Source organism: Engystomops pustulosus, chromosome 1 (assembly GCF_040894005.1).
Source record: "Engystomops pustulosus chromosome 1, aEngPut4.maternal, whole genome shotgun sequence".
NCBI classification, from domain to species: Eukaryota; Metazoa; Chordata; class Amphibia; order Anura; family Leptodactylidae; genus Engystomops; species Engystomops pustulosus.
This window is the reverse complement of record NC_092411.1, coordinates 55,564,004-55,584,951: the sequence shown is the minus strand read 5'-3', so window position 1 is coordinate 55,584,951 and position 20,948 is coordinate 55,564,004. Positions and strand designations below refer to the sequence as shown.

Here is a 20,948-nt window from a genome sequence, read left to right as displayed (position 1 = left end):
TTTTTTTATATAACAAAATAGAGCGGAGATCAGGTCTTACAAAATAGGAAACCTTCAATACACTACAAAATTCCCATCATCCTATATAAATATATAATGCATTGACGTATTAACCATTACTGCCAAAATATAAGAATACCATTAAAGGGGATCGGTCATCAGTTTTTCACCTTTTAAATGGTCCCAATATTCACATTGATGCTGCAGTTGATATTTGAATAAAGATTTAGAGATTTTAAAAACTTCTTGTTGCCTTGCCAACACAGACCCCTGAGTCTTGTAGATGGTTCCCTCCTGCATCCCAGTCATTGAGGCATATAATCGATGCCCCCTTTCCTTCTGATCAAGCCACTAAGTTTTCAATGTAATGATTGCGTACGAGCGGTGCTCTCCTTGCCTCTGACTTTGCAATGAGTTACCCACATCTTTCGCTGAAAATTGGGTCGCAGCTTTGTATGAGCAGTGAGGTAGTGGGGGCGGGATTCCTCTTCACTTGTAATTGTGCATAACAGAGGTGAGGAGAGTACCATGGAATTTACTAAGGACTGTAAATGGCGTGGAAGGGAGGGGGGGAGAAGGAATTGTGTGAGACGTTGATTCTATGATTCGATGACTCTGAGTTTTTCTAGTATTTCCCGTGGCACTCACATCAGCTCTGTAATGCATAGTCTGAAGTGGAGAGAAGTCACGTCTGCACCACCTCACTGCACACGCGTGGCTTCACACCACTTGTCAGTAATAGTCCCACAGTCGTTTATAAAATGAAAGCGAAGCTCTTTTGTTTGCTTCCGTGGGCAACAAGAAGAGTTTTATACATGTATATAATGTGTAAATGTGTATAATATTTGCCACTTATTCAGGATATAATATTGGGTCCCAGTTATTGCTAGTGGACAGATCTGATCATGACACCACATGCCCATAGTGTTACAAATAGAGAAAAAGCAAGCCCGGAGAGAAGACTTCGAATTTTAGAGTAATTTTGGAGGTGGAAGATTAACCCTTACCTAAAATCTATGAAATTATCTCTCTGTTATATTATGGTTACACACAGCGGGGCTCATTTACTAAGAATCGTGGATCACAGTTTCGTCGGACTTTGCAACGTTTTCGGGAATTGCGCGGCTTTCACCGGTATTTAACAGAGGTTTGCACTGGCGTTGTGTCACACATGATCGGTTTTTGGAGAAGCTGCGCTGACTTTCATGTGGCGGAACGGAATTGGGGGTCATGCCGTCGGACGATCCAACCGATTCGGACTAAGCGCGGGATTAAACTTTCAAATTGTGTCGCAAGACAATGTACTTACATACGCCAGGATGGAGAAAGTGAATTCTGTCGGACCTGAGCAGGGAAGCGACACAGGATATCGGGTGCAGGACCTTAGTGAATGAGAGCATTATGTCAGACAATGCACTTTCTGTGAACTCCTTGGACCGGGTAAGTGAATGTGTCTTTAGCATTACACAATTGTTGAAATCCAAAAAAGGCCCCTGGAAATGGACCCATTTGTTGGGCCAATCCCACAGACTGCAAACATTACACAAGATGGAAGAAACAAGCCTAACTGCAGCGCCAGTAAAACAGTTATTTTATATTCATTACATATTTCTGTATGATGCAAGGACTTCCACCCGTGCAATGGTGCAGTCCATCTGATCGGACCAACATCCGTTCAATAAGTTTTGTTGTGTTAAGCATCTTCCTATTTGGTATTTGCAGGTGTTTCATCATTAAACTCAAGGAGCCGCATTTAGAAGCAAATTATTATTTAGCAGGCTTAACTTGTCACAAAAAACATCCGGCTCTGCTGTGTTCTCAGCAAAACTCCAAAAATGAAATATTCATACCCGAGTATATGTGTGTTTACCAAGTCTAAATATATGCAGCCATTTTTCCTGGAAAATATTTATTGCGGTCATCTCGGGGTCAACTCATTTTTATTAATCTTTTGACTTCTCTAACATGATTCTTAGAAGAGCCCTGGAGAGTCGCTGCATTACAATGAAGTTGGTGGAAATTCTGTCCTTTGAGTCCCAGGATTTCACTATAAATATACTTGTCTGTGCTTTAATATTCCACACTGCGTGCCTAAAGCCTCACTTATATTTGTGGCGAAGGTTCCTCCACATCAAATGTCTTGTGCTTGTTAGTAAAGCGTCTCAGGAATAGGTGTAAGTGTAAGACAATCAATATACTCAGACAGTGGGAAGAATAATACTTTGCCTCCCGGATGCTGGAGGTGATCTGGATTGCATATATTTTCGGGGCGGGACTGACAACATTAAGCTCTGATTTAGAATAATAGAAAACAACATAGAGGGGTGAAGCATATATCTCCCGCTACTAAAGACAAATAAATCTCTGAAATATCACGGGTATAACTCAGCAATGCTGCATCCACATGTGTCAAGGCAATCAATTTATTCCTTGTCTGGAGGTAATACAATCCTGTTACTGTAATATATCAAGTCTTGTTTTATTATATTGCAAAGTAAAGTACTTTCATTTTACAATAGAGAAAAATGGAAGCCATTCCATGGCCCTTCTCCTGAGTGCTCCACTCCAATAGGTAAACCGATGAGATCCTCGGCAAGAATTTTTCTTCTCCACAATCTGACAAGAAATTAAATTATCTGTGGGCAAGTATAAAATATTTAAAGATTTTAGATTGAATATAGGACAAATAATAAAAGAAAAAGAATTCCAAAAATTGTATGGCATACCTGTAAAATATATTAATGAATCGGATCCAAACATGGAAAGGGGAATTCAAAGTGTTCTTTGGATCCTTCTGTTAGGATTGTTTAACACCGCAATGGTCAGTCTGTGAATCAAGGAGCGGCCAATGTCCTTCATCAAAGACCAACCACACTGCAGGGCACATGACTCCATGGGGCTTATTTACTAAGGGTTCCGACTTTTCGGGGATCACAGCACCGGGAAAGGGATTAAGAAGGGCATTGTGTCACACGTGATCGGATTTTGGCACAATTGTGCTGGCTTTCATGCGACACAAATCGGGGGGCAGGCCGTCGGACGCTGCAACAGATTCCGACAAACCGCAGGATTTAACTTTAAAATTGTGTCGCAAGCCATGCACTTACATTCCCCCGGGAGGAAGAAGGTGAACTCCGGTGGACCTGAGCGGGTAGCGACACATGCAGGATATCGGGCACAGGATCTACATGGATCGCGGCACAGTGCATCATCATTGGACAGTCCGGATCAAGGCGGGCAAGTAAATGTGCCCCCATACTGTGGTCTGTGAGAGCCCCTAGACCCAGGGCCCACAGGTGGTAACTAATATCACTATTCAGCTGAAGTGAAATATAAGAACGAAGCTCATGGTCCAATGAAGTCCATTTCAATTTAACTGTATGTTTGCCATATTGATTGGGTAACAACTTTGAAGCTTTCACAATACAACGATGATAGACAATGCGACAAGGTAGGTACAAACATATCATCTATTTGTTGATTCCACCATGAAATGATCCACATGTTTTCCCTTTCTTTCCATAAAAGATAAACCTGGGTATACAATTTATGACAACGCTTGCTAAATTTGTGGTGCTGGTTGTGTTGTGAGCGGTAGTTAGGCTGAAGTTCATGCTGTCAATAAGAAAGGTTGACCAATTAGAGCCATGTGCTCCCAGGACCAAAAGTATTTTGACACTATGGGGGAGATTTACCATAACTCTCTTAGAGCAGAACTGTTCTATTTTCCCATGGCAACCAATCAGCTTTCATTTTCCCACAGCTGTTTATAAAATTAAAGCTGAGCTCTGATTGGTTTCCATGGGCAACTAGAAGTTTTACCTCAAACTTGATGATAAATCTCCCCCTATATGTATTCTCTTTATTCAAGAAATGACTGCCTCTTTGTTTGTATGTTTATCATACATTATATAAAGATTACAAGAAGAGAACATAAGGAATGACAATTAATCTTCAATTTCATCAAGAAATGTAAAAGTAGCCAGAAGCCATCGATGAGTAAATAGTATTATTTGTAATAAATGAGGGCAGGTTCTATCTGTGTAAAATATTTAAAAAGTAAATGAACAAAAAAACTCTAAAGGTCTGGGGAGATAAATGTTTATGACTCAAGCTTACTAAGCACTCAAAATGAAATTTAAGACAATGCATATTTGCATACATTTAAATTATTCATACTGAGTGTTTTTCTCAAACGACCCAAATAGTATTCCGCAGAGATGGATGTAAAACTAGCATACATTTTAAAATTGGCAATGCAAAAAAGATCAAAGGAATATCAAACTACTTTTTCTTTTTTCCCTTCTGGCCTCTTGTTCACACATTTTATTGAATTATTGATGATAAATATATTATATAGTACTGAAAGCCCTTGTAAATATAGGTAATTCATTTTTATTCCTAACACAAGAAATAATAATTACAAAACAATTCGTTATTTTTAAGGTTGCCATACTCATTAGGTATAGGTTTGGAATCTGTGGGTTATATAGATTGCAGGGGATGTAGTTACTCTACATGGGTATCAGATATTAGGCATAAAAGAATTGGGCTAAGGCTACATTCACACTGCCGTTGCCTGCCGTACCGTAGCTATCCTAGGGAGTCTGAAAAATAGTAGAAGTAACACTTAAAAAAAAAATGATTATAAAAAAAAAACCTAAAAATTCAAATCACCCCCTAGAACTGATATACATATTAATAAACCGTAAAAAAAAATATTATTATTATATAATAATAGTATATTATATACTGTAGTATAATATACCAGTTTTTCACTGCATTTAACACCTTAATGGAAAATAGCGCCCAAAGACTTGCCATTTTGAAAAAAAAAAAAAAGGGATCAAAAGGTCATGCAGTCCTAAAAATGGTAGCATTGAAAATCCATCAAAAGTCGCACAAAAGATACCACAGCTCTGTAAACCAAAGTATAAAAAAGTTATTAGCGCCAGAAGATGGCAAAAAAAATTCCTACACAAGTTTTAATTTTTTTGTAAATGTATGAAAACATTATAAAACCTATACATATTTGTTATCATTATTTTTTTCACCAATTTCACTGCATTTTTAATTTTTTTCCCGCTTCCCAGTACATGGCATGGAATAATAAATACCATCACTATGTAGTGCAATTTGTTACGCAGAAAACAAGCCATCACAGAGCTCTTTAAAAGTTATAGATTTATGATTGTGGGTGAGGTCCTTAAAAGCGTATTTGCCATATATAGATTGAAAAGTAGCCACTCATGGCTTCCATCAGGACTGGCAAGGCTGTAATGCTTGATATTTCTTAAATATACGTCAAGAATTTTTTTTATCTTTAGGTGGAAACTTAAAGGAAACCTACCATTTCAAATGGTAGGTTTAAGCTGTAAACACCGAGCACCAGCTCAGGGTGAGCTGGTGCCGGTGCTTAGTTTTTAAACTTTATAGCATAAACTGCTTCGGCGCTGCGTGCGCACGATCGTGCGCGCGCCTACATAGGAAATGCCGCAGGCGTTGCGCGCGCACAGTTGCGCGCAGCGCCGAAGCGGCTTCTGCTATAAAGTTTAAAAAGTGTTAAAACCGCGATACCGCGGTTTTAACACTAACGAAACTAAGCACCGGCACCAGCTCACCCTGAGCTGGTGCTCGGTGTTTACAGCTTAAACCTACCATTTGAAATGGTAGGTTTCCTTTAACATATTTTAGGGAAGCAACATGCACTCATGTACATGGTTGTACAGGCGGTCCCTTACTTAAGAACACCCGACTTACATACGGCTACTAGGTACAAACGGACCTCTGGATTTTGGTCATTTACTGTACTAAAATGTAATGAAGCTTTAGTGTTAATCCTGGTTCTTATGACAACCCAACATTTTTAAAAGCCAATTTACAGAGACCAAAAAACACTTGTCTGGGGTTACAGACAGGGTTTGCGTACAAATTCAACTTAAGAACAAACATACAGAACCTATCTTGTATGTAACCCTGGTACTGCCTATAGTCAGAGGATAAATGTCTGACTACAGTTGGGTCCACTGCTGGGACCCTCCATGATCTGCAGAATAGGGGACCAAAAGTCCCACTTAGCTGCCCTATATTGCTGACTTCCAGCATCAGCTTTGTCCAAATTGGATGAAGACGGAGTTTTGTCATTCAGCATTTTGTACTTGGTGTCTGGTCCTTTTGCTTCCCACATTGAACTATCCTTTTGTTTTCAATAAACAAATCAGAGGGTCTCCTACGTGAGCTATTTCATGTTCACTGTGGGTTAGCCTATAAGCACAAAACTCCAAAAAATGCAAATAGCATTGTTATTGTGTCTTCCATGTATACTCAGCATGAGATATCTCTTTGAAAAGAATCCTAATCTACTGCAGCTGTAACAATGACTGACTAATGTGAAAGGTTATAGCCCTGCTGCTCTAGGAGGTTGGGTGTAGCTAGACTGTCATAATATTTTTGATAAACATATGTATCATCCAATTATGCTAGACAAACAGAGTATATGGACCACACGCTAAACCAGTTGAGCAGACGTGAGAAATTGTTGAAATGCCGTAATATTTTATCGACTTATTCTAATAATACATCTGACCCCACCCCGTCATGATCACCCTCAATTCTGAGCGATCATCAATGAGTCACCAAATTAAACTACTGTACAAGCATGTAAACAGATGACTGTACCCTGTAACCTGTACACACTTGCTAACATACTGCAGCGGTCCTTAAGCCGGTTATACTGTTTACAGAACAAGCACAATAACAAATGAAAACTAGAGTCAATGCAAAGTAAAAATGACTGTGATTAGCGAATGCGGCCAATTAACTAATAACCACATAGTCCATTTCATGCAGTAAGTAGCTCAGTTAAGCAGTAAGCACACTTGTAAATGTGTAAGAAGGGGAGAAAAAACAAAACGCAAGAATTGGCTTCACGCTTAATGGCACAGCAGCATATTTTATTGATCTGATGTAAAGCAGTGGGGGAACCATCAAGCAAGCTTGAAAAACTTTCTTTTGGCATCTGCCAATATTTATTGTAGAGTAAAATTGGCTACCTGCATATAGCACTAAAATGTGTAAGCTCTGGCTCCATAGAGCAAAGATATAAAGTGGAGAGAAGACAACGTTACTAATGGTTGTGAGTTAATGGGGAAATATAGTAGAGCGTCAATGGCTATAAGTCCCCCCCCCTCCTACATGGCGACCTTATTTGCCAAAGTCTCTGTCAACTTTTTTAAAGGGCATCTACCACCAGGCTGAAGGACAGGATGCAATGAAGCCTGAGGGGCTCAAGACTCCAGAGGAGCCCCTCTGGCTCATTTGCATACAGTCACTAATGATAAATATTAGTGAATTCCAAATCAAAACTTTATTTTGCTTGAATTTCTGTAAAATACATAAAGGGTTAACAAGCACATATAACAAGAGCACGGCTATTGATAACTTTTAACCAATGTGGCTTTATAAGAAATCATTACATCCTTTTCTTATACAAAATAAGCAACTGAAGTCGTTGGTGGAATTGACAACTACTTGACATTGTCACAAGGTTTGTGGAAAGCCAATTTCGAAGCTATTTCACACCGTTGACTATAGTATGTTCACATCCAGGACGCCAAACATAAAAGACAAGAAACATCAACACTTTTTAAAGATAGCCATTCAATTTGCACGTCCTAAATAAATCTGCAAGATGCGAATGAGCTTTTCTCCACTTATTCTAAACAGGATCAAACATTAAGTCTCTAGATGCATATTCCTCCAGCCAGAACAAACTTAGCGCAGCGGCACTCATTCATTTTATTTTTAAAAACATACAAAATACAGAAGTGTTGACACCATCAGCCAATCAGCAGCGATAAACTAATATTTAGATAGTATTTACATAGAAAAGTCCAAAAGTATAAGGCCAAGATGCAATAGTGGAAAGGAAAGTTCTATAGAAAAATTTGTTTTAGACACAATGGAAAACTTTTCCTTTCCTCTGTAAACTAGAGAGGCTCCCGATGCAGCAAACAGAATGAGCCTGAATGGAAAAGTGGAACACACCAGAGGACAGTATATACACATATACAGCTTAAACATTTACAAATCATTATTTTTTTCATTTATTTCAAATGAATAGTGAATGTGACAAAATTGAACTTTGCAATACAATTTATTAGATGAAGCAGCTTATTCTGCACTGTTTCTGCTCTTTCTCCTGTAGTGAGCAATGTGTCTAAAAAGCAAAGTCGGCAGGGGGTTAACTCTACTTTCATATCATTTTTTCAGCCTCTGCTTCTTGTATACCGAAAAAACTCCTCACATCCAAAGAGGCGGCCTATTGTACAGGCACGTCGAAATAACCTTTTCAGTGATCAACTTCACTCTTTAAAACAAAAATCACAAACCAATCTGAACTTGAAGACAAATAAGCACATATTTACCTGCAGGACTATGCTAAAAGCAAATCTAAACGCCTGTAATGATCTTTTCATTACCATTACTGACACTACAGTGAAATGAGTCATTCCTCTTCTCCTTCTACCGGAACACTGGAGGACTCTGCTCTTTATTCCTTTATCGGAGACCGCAAATCCTGTGTGTAGTGATTAACCTTACGTGTAAAGCAACAAATAAATTATTAGCATTTGTTTTTGTAGTATTAATTTGATGAAATTTAAAAAATGGCAGATAATCAAAGTGTATACAGGCGGTCCCTTAAGAACACCCGACTTACAGGCGGCCCCTACTTACAAACGGACCTCTGGATATTGGTAATTACTGTACTTTAGCCTTAGGCTACAATAATCAGATATAACAGTTATCACAGGTGTCTGTAATGAAGCTTTATTGTTAATCCTGGTTTTTATGACAACCCAACATTTATAAAATCCAATTGTCACAGAGACCAAAAAATTTTTGTCTGGAACTACAATTATAAAATATACAGTTCCAACCTACATACAAATCCAACTTAAGAACAAACCTACAGAACCTATCTTGTACGTAACCCAGGGACTGCCTGTATCCGGAGTCATCCATCAGCAGTTCTGACCAATCAAACAGTGTTAGGGCTCATTCAGACGGCCGTCCGTGGGGATGTTTATGCTCTATATTTTCAAGATTCCAGATGCGATTGTTTCCTATGAATTTAACTGCTCCAAAACCCTCCACTAAAAATATTTTCTTTCATTGCTTTTAACAACAATAAACAGATTTTCAGGTAAGCTACCAGACAGCGTGTACAGTAAAACTGAGCTCTCATTAGCTGGCACATTCTGATGATGGTGAGGGGACTCACAGCCTATACAGCAAAGCTGACAATCGAACTACAGAAATTGTTGCTGGGTTGTGCTTGCTTCAGCAAGGGAAATTCTCAATATTTAAATATTTGGGTTTTACACAAAAATATTTTAGTTTTCAATAATCAAAAAAATTACATTTATTTTATTTAAATTTAAAGGGATATTCCCACGAAGACAAGTTTTTTTATATTTACTCAGGACAACAAAATAACACATTATCTAATTCATTGTTAAAAACAAAAATACAGCATTTCACAGATATAATTCCAACCTGTCTCTATCCGTCCTGCTGTACACAATTTCTGTTGCCCCTGGTTTCCGACCCTGTATCTTCTGACATGGGGTAGGGGACTGCCTTTTGCTTTTCTGTCTGACAGTGCATGAGCTGAGATTTCTCTCTCTCTCTCTCTCTCTGCCTCTAGCCCCGCCCCCCTGCAGTCCAAGGAGTTCACAGACACTTATTTCCTGCTGGCAAACACCTGACATTGTGAGTAGAGAGAAGCTGCAAGCTACAGGCAGATAAGTTCTTTATCCGGGGAGGGGGAAGGAGGCACATCAGATCTCATAGTGTGAGAAGAGATATGTAGCAGAGCTGACAGTGTATAATACGCATCAAATGGATCTCATCCTTTCATTTGTCTCATCTTGTCTCTTTGTGTCAGATACTAGTGCAATATTCAGAAGGTAAATGAAAGTGTATATAAACCTGTACCCTGATAATCAAACCACATTTCCAGCTCATAGAACTAGATACATCATAATGTGTCCACTTAGAGGCCCCGCCGACACCCTGGAATCTATCACTGATTTATAGGAGCTAAAACAGTAATAAAACTGATGTTAATTTATTGTGTAAAAAACACAAGGGGATTGAGATTTGAGAATTTTCTTTCATGGGAAAAAAACCCCTTTATGGTCCTGTGGAGGATTAAAGGAGACTCGTCAGCAGAAGTTGACTAAATAAAATAGAACCTGAATGTTGTGAAACAGATTATCACCTTCCAGATCATGTTTCTTTTATGATTTAGTTAGGTGGCATCATCCAGAGATTCTACATTGAAGTGAGATGTAAATTTGAAGTATAAAGTCCCAGAGGTGGAGAATGCAGCACCGAAGTCAAGCTCTCCTTGTCTTTGGACATCCCCCCCTCTGCTGGAAATGACTTCATCTACAAGATTTCTGGAGAGCTGGTTATGATGTGCCTGCACACATGACTGTTAATACCAACTAAAGGGGCACAGACTTTAAGCTCTTGTGAGTACGGCCCTCGTTCCTATTTTTTCATAGGACTGTCATTAATCTGTAATATCTTATTTTATTTGTACATGTTCTCCAGAATCTGTAAAGTGCTACAGAATTTAAAGGCGCTATATAAATAAAGATTATTATTTCTGTAGAAGAGAGTTTTTAAGTGCTCAACCCTCTGTCTCTGTAATTACACCTATTTTACATCTCACCTATGATGCCACCACACTGGGCCATGAAGGAAACATGATCTGGAAGGTGTCTATCTACCTGCGCACACAAGTCAAGTCCTACTAACAAATTTCCTTTGACTGTTACTACCTACAAGTTCTTCTTATATTCTTCTGTGCTCATCTAGATCATAACGAGGTGATATAATCAACTGGTCAGCCAAAAGGGTTAATTAACAAAAGTTCAGCAGATGCTAGAAATCTTTTACATTCAACACTTTTCTAAACAAATCCCACTGACAGGAAGGACACGATGTCACAGTGTGTAGGAGACACATTTGACTCCAGTGGTGAGCAGATGAAACACAGCGGCCTTAATCTTTCATCCTCCCATGCACTGTACCAGAAGAAGATGATCCACGACATTTATTGAACTGCACAGATACAGACAGGAGAAAAAAATACTAAACAAAACACTTTTCTGCTGGTAGCGGGGCCCAAGGGAATATGTACTAGAGCTTTCAAGGCAGAAAAGGCCCCCATAGTCTGATTAGAGACATCTTCTATAGCCAGGCCCTACAGACAACGGACAAAGGAGAAACATATAAAATGTATAAGTAAATGATCTGTGTGTGATGTGACGAGGGAAAGACCGACATCAACATTACATGTTCCCTGCACCGGCACGGACATCACGGGAGGAATAATTAAATCGGATTAAATATCATAGGGGCAGTGTTCATCAGAGTATCCAAATTTCATCTATTATGGATGTCTTTGATTTAAAGATTTAACTTCATCAATCCTACAGATCAAGTCATCAATAACTAGCCTGGGGAAAAAAAAATCAGATGGGTGGAGGTCTTACACCAAACAGCTTCCTCTCAGCTATTATGGAGAATAAAACAAAAAACAGACAGCTCTGTTCTCTGTGTAGTGCAGTAAATCTGCAGTAATCAGGTCATCTATTGTACAGATAGAATATCAATATTTTCAGACTAGAAAAACTCTGAAAACTATTCTGTTTTTGCATCTCTAATTTTAGTCTTCACCTTTCAAAGGCCATAACGTATTAATTAATAAGGCTGTATGGGGGCTTGTTTTCTGCTAAACATACTGCGCTTCCTTGTGGCACCATAAACATACTGTATGAGAAATCAGACACCATTGGGGGGGGGGACTTTGAAAAAAAACTATAAATGGAAAGCATTAAGCCATAAAGGAGTCCATAAAGAGTCGTGTGTGAAACATGGGCACAGGTTGAAGAGTTAGGTAGAAGAGTTTTTTTTTCCACAGCTATTTTCGGTGTTCCCGTAGCCTGGATGCGTACATGGCCACTCACTTTTGCCATAAATTGCATGCACGGGGTGTCACTTAGATATAGCTGCAATAAGGAAAAGTAAAAGCCAGTCACAACTTTCCAAGTATTTGCTGTAACTTTCTAGGGATATTAGAAGTTAGACACTTAGTAACTGGTTTAAATGTCACAATATTAAGATTCTTGGCTGCTGTGAAAGAAAGGGAATGATTTCACAAACACCTAGAGGCTGCTAACCTGCAGGGACCAAGCACTGTGAATATGCATCCAGTCTGAAAAGTGCTACCTTTGACAGCTAATATTGAATTAACTTTACTCCAAATCAGACTTAAAGGGAACCTGTCATCAGACAGCGTGCAATCTCAACAGGCTGCATGAAGACAGAGAGCTGAAAGAAATATGAGAGGAGTCCAGGAACAGGGAGAAGAGTGCTCAGGAAGGCTTCTTCCGATTTGGCTTACCTTGATTGACAGATCATTCCCTATACAGTGTCAGGGAGTGTTGGTTCAGGACAGGAAGAAACTACTTCTCATTTACGGATCTTGCCATTAGGGACAATGGCGTAACTTGAAGCTGATGGGCCCCAATGCAAAGTCTTTGCCAGGCCCCCGACTGTATTGTATGGTTTATAGTACTAGTCTTCTTATACGGAAAAGTGACACCTTATGGGCTCCCTAAGGCTCTGGGTCCGGTTGCGACCGCACCTTGTGCACCCTCTCAAGTTACGTCCCTGATTAGGGACTCTGTAGGGGTTTCAGGTTTCCTATGGTCCAGATACCATGGACTGGATGTCAAGATTCCTTTTCATTTGCATTGATCATTAGAAATAAGAAATTTTGTTTCAGAGATTTGGGTGGGGTTTTAAACTTTTATATAGTTAGGAAGTCCACATAAAGGCAAGAAAATGTTTCTGAAGATTTCCTGCATCTACTACCTCCAGGTCAAAGCCACAAGTTCAAATATCAATTGAACAGGTTTATCCACCAAATATCTACCCAATATCAAATTTATAGACAATCAATGTCCCCAAATTCCTGATTCCCTCTTCGATCTGAAGCTGAATGTAAAATATTACAATATTGCTCTCAGAAGCACCCTGAGGGAAGCAGTACCTACTCTCTTGATGGAAGTTACCCCATATTCCTATGTGCGCTGATAATGAAAAATTTTTTTGGATTTTTACCATCACAAGCATAGAGCAGTTTCAGACGATTGGTGACGCTCCACGAATAACTGTTTCACGGATTCGTGATTCACGGACTAACTATGGTTTTCTGAAATGGCCTTACTACTTTCATGCCCTCACTGTGTAACAATTCAGATGACTTTTTAAAAAGTATGCACCTTCTGCACATCTGTCTGTTTTGTGAGTTATACGATTTCTGGACTTCCATCTGTAGCCATGTGTCTGGTGGGTCACCATAAGGCAGTCGGTCACAATAGGGACGTCAGCTATAGGGGGATTCGTAACTCTGGCTTATAACAATGTTTTACATGAAGTCTGATAGACATGTGATATCCTTAATGGGATTTCTTCTGGGTTATATAAGATGAACTGTAAACACACAGGCACTTTATGTGTCTATGGAAAATCAAGCCCAGCCATTAATGATCTTCTAAAATTGAAAACTACCGGAGCCATCCAGGATCTTAATAGGCATGCTACCATCTTTAACTCATTAAAATAAATTAATTATAGACTTGACTTGGACGCTTGATTTATTGTCCCACTAACCCTCTCTCACATTAACAACCTTAACTTCATTATGTTTATGAGAAGAATGTATGCCAGGCACGGCGTCCCCAGTGTCAAGGTCTCTCAATTCCTGCTATTACACACTGCTCTTCTAAACTCCAACAAGTACAATAACCCTAATTTGTTTCCGTTATCCTCATCCAGCATTAGTTTATTCAATTATCTTAAGTTTCAATCAATTTTATGTTTCTTATGTATGGTGGGGGCTAGACGGAGAATATGTAGTTCTTACTCTTCCTTAAATCAAGATCCCATCTCTCCGCCATTTTTATGGCACAAATACTTGTACCTATACAAAGACCAATAGAGGGAACAATAGTTCACCAAAAAAGGCTAATATTTAGCCCATGTAAGAGGATCTAAATTTTATTTACAAATGCAGTTTTAACAATAGGATGACCATCAGATATCATCCGCTATACTCTACAACTTACTACATTGACTTTTGCAATCCTGTCAGTAATTTAGTGTTAACCATTTTGAATTTAAGCTGCCAGATTGAAGTTAGCTACTTTAACCCCTTAACACTGAAGCCACCTTTCATCCTTCCTGACACGGCCCATTTTTTCAAATCTGCCCTGTGTCACTATAAAATGGTTATAACTTTGAAACGCTTTAACATATCTAAGTGATTTTAAAACTGTTTTCTCGTGACACTTTGTACTTCATGTTAGTTGAAAAATTTTGGTGGTATGTTTTGCATTCATTTATAAGAAAATCAGATATTTGGTGAAAATTTGGAAAAATTCTTGATTTTCGAACTTCAAAATGTTCTACTTTTTCCACACATAGTCATAACCGCAAAAAAACATAATAACTAACATTCACTGAATGTCTACTTTATGTGGACATGGTTTTTTTGCATACTCTTATTTTTGTAGGATGTTATAGGCCTTTGAACGTTAGGTGCGATTTTTCACATTTTCATAAAAAACGCAAAATCCTGCTATTGAGGGACCTGCTCAGGTTTCAAATCACTTTGAGAGGCCTAAATAAAGTAAACCCCATAAATTACCCCATTATAGAAACTACGTGAAACAACTTTTATGAAGTTTGTTAACCCTTTAATTGTTTTACAGGGGTTAAAACAAAATCGGATGCAATTTTGAAAGTAAAATTTTTTTGGCTAAATGAATGTGTTTTTCAAAAAATGTACAAATTCTCAGTGGATAAAATACCAAAACGCTCCACAAAATTTGATACCCAATCCCTCCCGCGTATAACAATACCCCATATGTGGTGGTAACCTGCTGTATGGGCACACGCCAGGGCATCGAAGGGAGCTGCGCCATTCAGAGCAGATTATGCATTGTCACTTTTTATTGGCTATACAATCTTTATTTTTTTTTGGACATACAAGGGCTTATTTTTTGCGACATGAGATGCACTTTACAAATACTTCATTTTAGTGGGTCATTAGCTTATTGATGAGATTTTATTAACTCTTGAATGTATGGAGGAAAAGAAAATTGTCAATTTTTGTTTACTTTCTTTTCGTATTTTTTGGAGGTCGTACATCGTTCACTAAAAATACTATATTATCTTTATTCTATAGGTCACTACGATTACGGTGATACCTCATTTATATAGTTTTTCATTTATTTTTACAATTCGACTGGATAAAAACTAATATAGAGGAAATCTCATTTGTTTTTGCATCGCCATCTTTTCGGAGACGTAACTTTAATATTTTTCGGTTGACAGAGCTAGTTTAGGGCTTATTTCTTACGTGTTGAGTTGTTCTTTTCAGGGGTACCATTTTGGCGCACATAACTTTTTTTGATCACTTTTTAGAACATTTTTGTGTAGAGATTTTATGAAAAATATACTTTTTTGGCGTGTTTCTCAGGTTTTGTTTTTACGGCGTTCACCGAGCGGGTCCAATAATGTTCCTGAGTTATTGTACAGATTGTTACGGACGCGGCGATACCAAATATGTGGGGTTTTTTGGCGATTTTGTGTTTTTTTTTCACTTTATTGCATGTGTATAGGGAATATTTGTGTTTAGGGGACTCTAACTTTATTTAATTAATTATTTTTATTAAAAAATGATTTTATGTAATGTTTTTAACATTTTTTATTTACTTTGACAGGTTAGCTTGAACAAGTGATCCACTGATCACTTGTTCAAGCTCTTCTTCACATTACACAGTGTAATACAAATGCTCAGTGTGTTACAGCCGGGTCCTGCCAGAAGGCACGGACCCGGCACACAGGAGAGGATCGCGCAGCCCCGGGCACCGGCAGTCCCGGGGCTGCGATCGGAGCAGCGGACCCCCCCGGTAAGCGCCGCGGGGGGGGTCCGATTCTGATCAAATGCCCCTTGCACGCCGCGGTCGCGTCGTCAGGGGTTAACACCCGCGATCGGAGATCGCAGATCAGTGTTATGTTCAGCCAAATGCATGCTGGGAAGAGAAGTTAATATTCCATGATCTGCCACCAGGGTTTAGTTGGTAGTCATGTCAGTGAAGTCGTATCTGGAAGATATATATAGTCTATCATCAAACATTGAGTAAGATTGCCTCAGATAAAGTCAATAAAGAACTGTGTTATAACTATTGCATTGATAACATTGTGCGTTTTGCTGGGCATAACAGTCCGAATTGATTGTACCAATAACATAGCTTTATACAACTAATTCTGTGTTGTAGTACTTCCTTTAGGCCCCTTGCACACGGACGGTTTAATATTGTCAAGTGCTACCCATTCTAATGTGGATAGAACACAGCCACATTTACTTCAATGGGCAATATATAACTCGCAACTTCATATCAAGAGCGAACCGGATGCTTGCAACCTAAAAGATAGGACATGTCCTATCTTTGGACAGAGTCATGTTGTGGCTGCCCATCTTCCTATGGAGAGCAGAAATGTACGGAGCACTCAACCTCCTTCCCTACTGCACCCAGCCGCATGCTACGCGAGGAATAAGCAACTGTCAAACCACTCTATCAATGACTTATTGCCTAAGAGAAAAAAGGGATCAGGGAAAAGGATATACACAAGTGATATCTCTTTACAGTGCTGTAGAGTAGGAGCAATGGGAAATGAAAAGAGACCATCAAGAGTTTCCCTACACAATTCTAAGTTACTCTACAAAATACATTCTGCTTTCCTACATCATTACGAGATTAAGTAAACTATATATTGATGCTAGTCAAGCGTTGCTGTATCTTTGGTTTAGTAAGTCAATCAATGCTCCCGATCTAATTTGTGTCGAGATCCTATAAATTATGTTAGTCTAATTAAACAAAATGGCTGTCGATACCAAAGTCCCAAGGCAAAAAAAATATCCAGGCTGAAAGTATTAGATATAACTTTACAATTCTGCAGTCTTCATACCTTTCATTAGCTGGCAACCAATAAAGCAATCCCTTTTTAACACTTCCGTAGTTGGCCGGCACAGCACAACACTTTTTACCGTTCTACTATTTTAAAAAGTCAAACTGACCCTGCGCTGCCTCAACCAGAAATCAATTTTACAATTTTCTTATTAAAGGAAAGGAATATACTGTCCTTGTACTGGCTGTGCTGAAAATCATCATATCCTGGTAGAACTGTACCCATTTTAGTGCCCTATAAAAGGTCTTATAAAACAGCAAGGCCAAGTGATGGACAAAAAGCTCCCATCGCAGTGTGAGAGCCATCGGAGCTGTACGACTGAATAAGCCTCGCCTGCCTGTCTCTATTGCTGACTAATTTGTGAATCCAGCAATTCTAAGTGTACGGGAGTTGGCTTAAAAAGCCTTGTTTTGATACATTCTCACAATAAATGTCACATAAAGAGAATTTAAGGGAACTCGCTGTGCTATTGCAACAACAAACAAAGAATTGGCCTCTCTTTCTTCGGCAACGGTTTGTCCTCAAGCTATGAAATACAGGGCTTCTCATGTAAGGCAACCAAGACATACATAACACAAATCATCTCTGCATTTCCACTTGTGATTATGTCTATGCAGGATGGGATCCTTTGGATGAAATACTTTAACAGATAGGAGATGAGGAGACATTTCCAACCAGTACAAGCCATGGTTAATTCGGCTAGCTACAACAAATCTCCTCATTTGTCCTTGCACTGGAATATCACTTCTCGTCTCCCGACACATTTATGATTTATCCAGGCTAGCGTCCACACTCGCTGTCCTGGATTTCCCCCATTGCTTTACAAGCAGCGTCCCCACTCAACATATTCTCTTTACACAGAGACGATGCATCTCCATGCTGGAACGGTTCTCCTGACAGCTGTAACTTCTTACAGAACCATCTCTCTCTGTGTTGCTCCAGGGTTTGTATCATTTCTTGTGTTTGTGTCCGTTTCTCCAATTATTTGTGTGCACTCTAAAACATCCCACATAAGGAAGACATTGGGGACGTAGTTGGAGGCACTAGACAAGTTTTCAGGGAGCAGGCTAATTAGGCTTTCTGCAGATAGGAGAACTAGAGGTCAACAATTCGCACATTGCATTACATTGGATGGTTTGGTTTGTTTTCTTTTGCTACAAATCATAATAGAGTAAAGCAGAAAATGAGACAAGACAAAGCAACAGTGTGCAAGAAAATATTATTAAGTCATCCAGTTCAGCTTCTGTAATGAACTCAGTGTCCCACATATTGTAACATCCAAGATGCAGGAAAAGCCCAATCTATACTGCCGATCTATTAAGAGCACAAGACAGGACTCCAGATTCTTTCCAACAAATGGTGATGATGACATATGGATTATAACATGTCATCTCTCCTTGATCTGTAGGGGTCCAACTACCAAAAACCCAAGAGAACATGTGAATAAAGTCTCATAGCAATGAGGGTTTTTCATAATTTTTTTTTTTAATAGCATGTCGTCTCCTGTAAATCTGTCCATGGATGTAAAGCTAACCAAAGTTATGGCCTATATCCTAAGGATTACTACATTGAATTGTTTTCTATAGGAAATGAGTCACCAGAAGCGCCCTAAAGTGTCCAAGCCTAAAATCTTTAGTCAAAGCACTTAAAGAGGATTTCCAACATTATAAAAACCCTCAAGGGGTCATTTTTGTTATTGAAAAAAGGAATAAAAACACATAAAAACGTCATTTCAGAGTTTTTCTGGGTTCCAGTGTCTCTAGGAGTTTTGGCCTTGTCTGAAATCAAACTAATTCTGCACTTCAAGGATAGGCCAATCACATGCACAATGAATTGGACAATATCACCTCTGGTGTGATGACACCATTAGCCCGGGGGACCTGAAGAGCTAAAAGTTGTTGGAAAACAACTTTTAAAATTTTGACTACTAGCTAAATGGGACTCTGGAGAGTTATTTATTTAACAAGTTACTACTAAGTGTTTTTTGGGGTCAGAAAACCCATTCCACTAATGTACCAAACACCAGCACTTTAACCTTCATGTGCTAATGTCAATGTGGTCCAGTTGATTGAAAAAATATTTTTACCCATTCCCAGTGGTGACAACATAAAAAAGCAATACTCACATCATCGATCCCCAAGTGGTCTCTACTCTCTGATTCGTCTCAAAACATAGAAAAGGGCAGAATTACCGATCACTGATCACAGCAGAAACGTGTCTTACAGTGCATAATCACATGCTTAATAACTATAATAATAACAATCTAAATTTATATTGCACCATCAAATACCGCAGCTCTTTACAAATCATAGAGGACATAATATTACATTACAAAGTACAAACAGTCATATGGAACAACAGGAGTGAGGAATGAGCATTTCCCCTGTGTAATGACACCACAAAGTATACACCAGACATGAAATGGGCAGTCCCTGAACGGAACTTCAGCTATTATATAACTTTTTTTTGTTATAATTCTTATGCTGAGCTATTGTAAATCGTCTTGCTTAACAACTTCTTTAAGAGGACATGCCGCTTGCTTTGGAGGATTTAATTGAAGTAGCAATATTAAATACATGTAACAAACTAAAAGCTACCAAACGTCTATGCAGATGTGCCTCGGCCTTATCAAATATCAATACCGTATATACTCGAGTATAAGCCAACCCGAGTATAAGCCAAAACCCCTAATTTCAACACAAAAAACTGGGAAAACCTATTGACTTGAGTATAAGCCGAGTGTGGGAAATGCATTGGTTACGGCCTCCCAGTATATAGTCTGCCAGCCCCTGTAGCATACAGCCTGCCCAACCCCTGTAGCATACAGCCTGCCCAGCCCCTGTAGTAGGAAAAAACTGTAGTAGGAAAAAATAACACTGTACTCATCTTTCCGACGTCCCCCATAGGTCCTCTTCTGTCTCAGACTGTCTCAGACAGAAGAGGACCTACAGCTGATGTCAGAAAGGTGAGTTTTGACTTTATTTTTTTAGTTGACTCGAGTATAAGCCGAGTTAGGGTTTTTTGAGCACAAATTTTGTGTTGAAAAACTAGGCTTATACTCGAGTATATAAGGTAATTTACCGCTTCTGCCTGTATTACCGAGCCAGGTTGTGTGACATTGCTCCTGGCTCAGTAATTACTGCAGTTTTCTAAATAGACGTCTCCTCTTTTGCTATTCTTAAAACCTGTCGAAATGCTGGCCAGAATTCCTACTAGAAAAAAAAGCCACCTCAAGGACTGTGATACTGAAACTGTGGGGGTTTTCCCTGGGCTTTTTTGGTGTAAAAAAAAAGTCTAATTGAGGAGATCTTTCACTGCTAAAAAGTCTCACAGGACTATATATACCTCTTCATTAACCTGGTGTAAACATTGAACTACTGCAACACCGTGCAAAGCCAGATTCATGACTTGGGACTTTATAGAATAATATGCTTTATATATAATTCCAGGAGGCTGTGAAAAGAGGAGGAAAATGATGTGAGGCTTACAGATGTGCTTCCAAGTGGATGTGCAGATTATTATAAGATTGGTGGGCTTCAGGGTTTCTTTTATAGACAATTATCATTTCAATGCACTACACATTTCAGAACCAAATTGGGGCCTTCATCAGCCGGTTAAATAAATAACTCTAAGCAGCGCGTTGCTGATATGGAGTCCTGTAATAGCCTAATACATGGACAGAGAATACAGACTACCAATGTTGAAAAGGGGGTTTCTATTTGGACATGGTTCTCAATTTGGTTGACAAGAGCTGGCCATATATTATATAAGGGCGGCCATTAATCTTAAGGGAAATCAAGTAACACTACATTTTGACGGAAGCATTTTTT

At 38.9% G+C, this 20,948-nt stretch overlaps 1 protein-coding gene across 7 annotated transcripts in view; it reads right to left on the bottom strand.

Moving 5' to 3' along the window:
- Positions 1–20,948, bottom strand: part of COMMD10 (COMM domain containing 10) — a 238,083-nt gene that overhangs the window by 172,819 nt on the left and 44,316 nt on the right. The window contains exon 6 of one of the 7 annotated variants that reach the window (XM_072141025.1): positions 2,613–2,636. The exons of 4 other annotated variants lie outside the window; for them this stretch is intronic. In XM_072141025.1, the coding sequence (XP_071997126.1) occupies positions 2,628–2,636 (9 nt within the window). In that variant the 3' untranslated portion in view covers positions 2,613–2,627. Of the gene's footprint in view, positions 1–2,612; positions 2,637–8,335; positions 8,369–8,536; positions 8,597–20,948 lie in introns of those variants that run through there. 2 more of the 7 variants (XM_072141015.1, XM_072141000.1) reach the window with 2 other exon arrangements.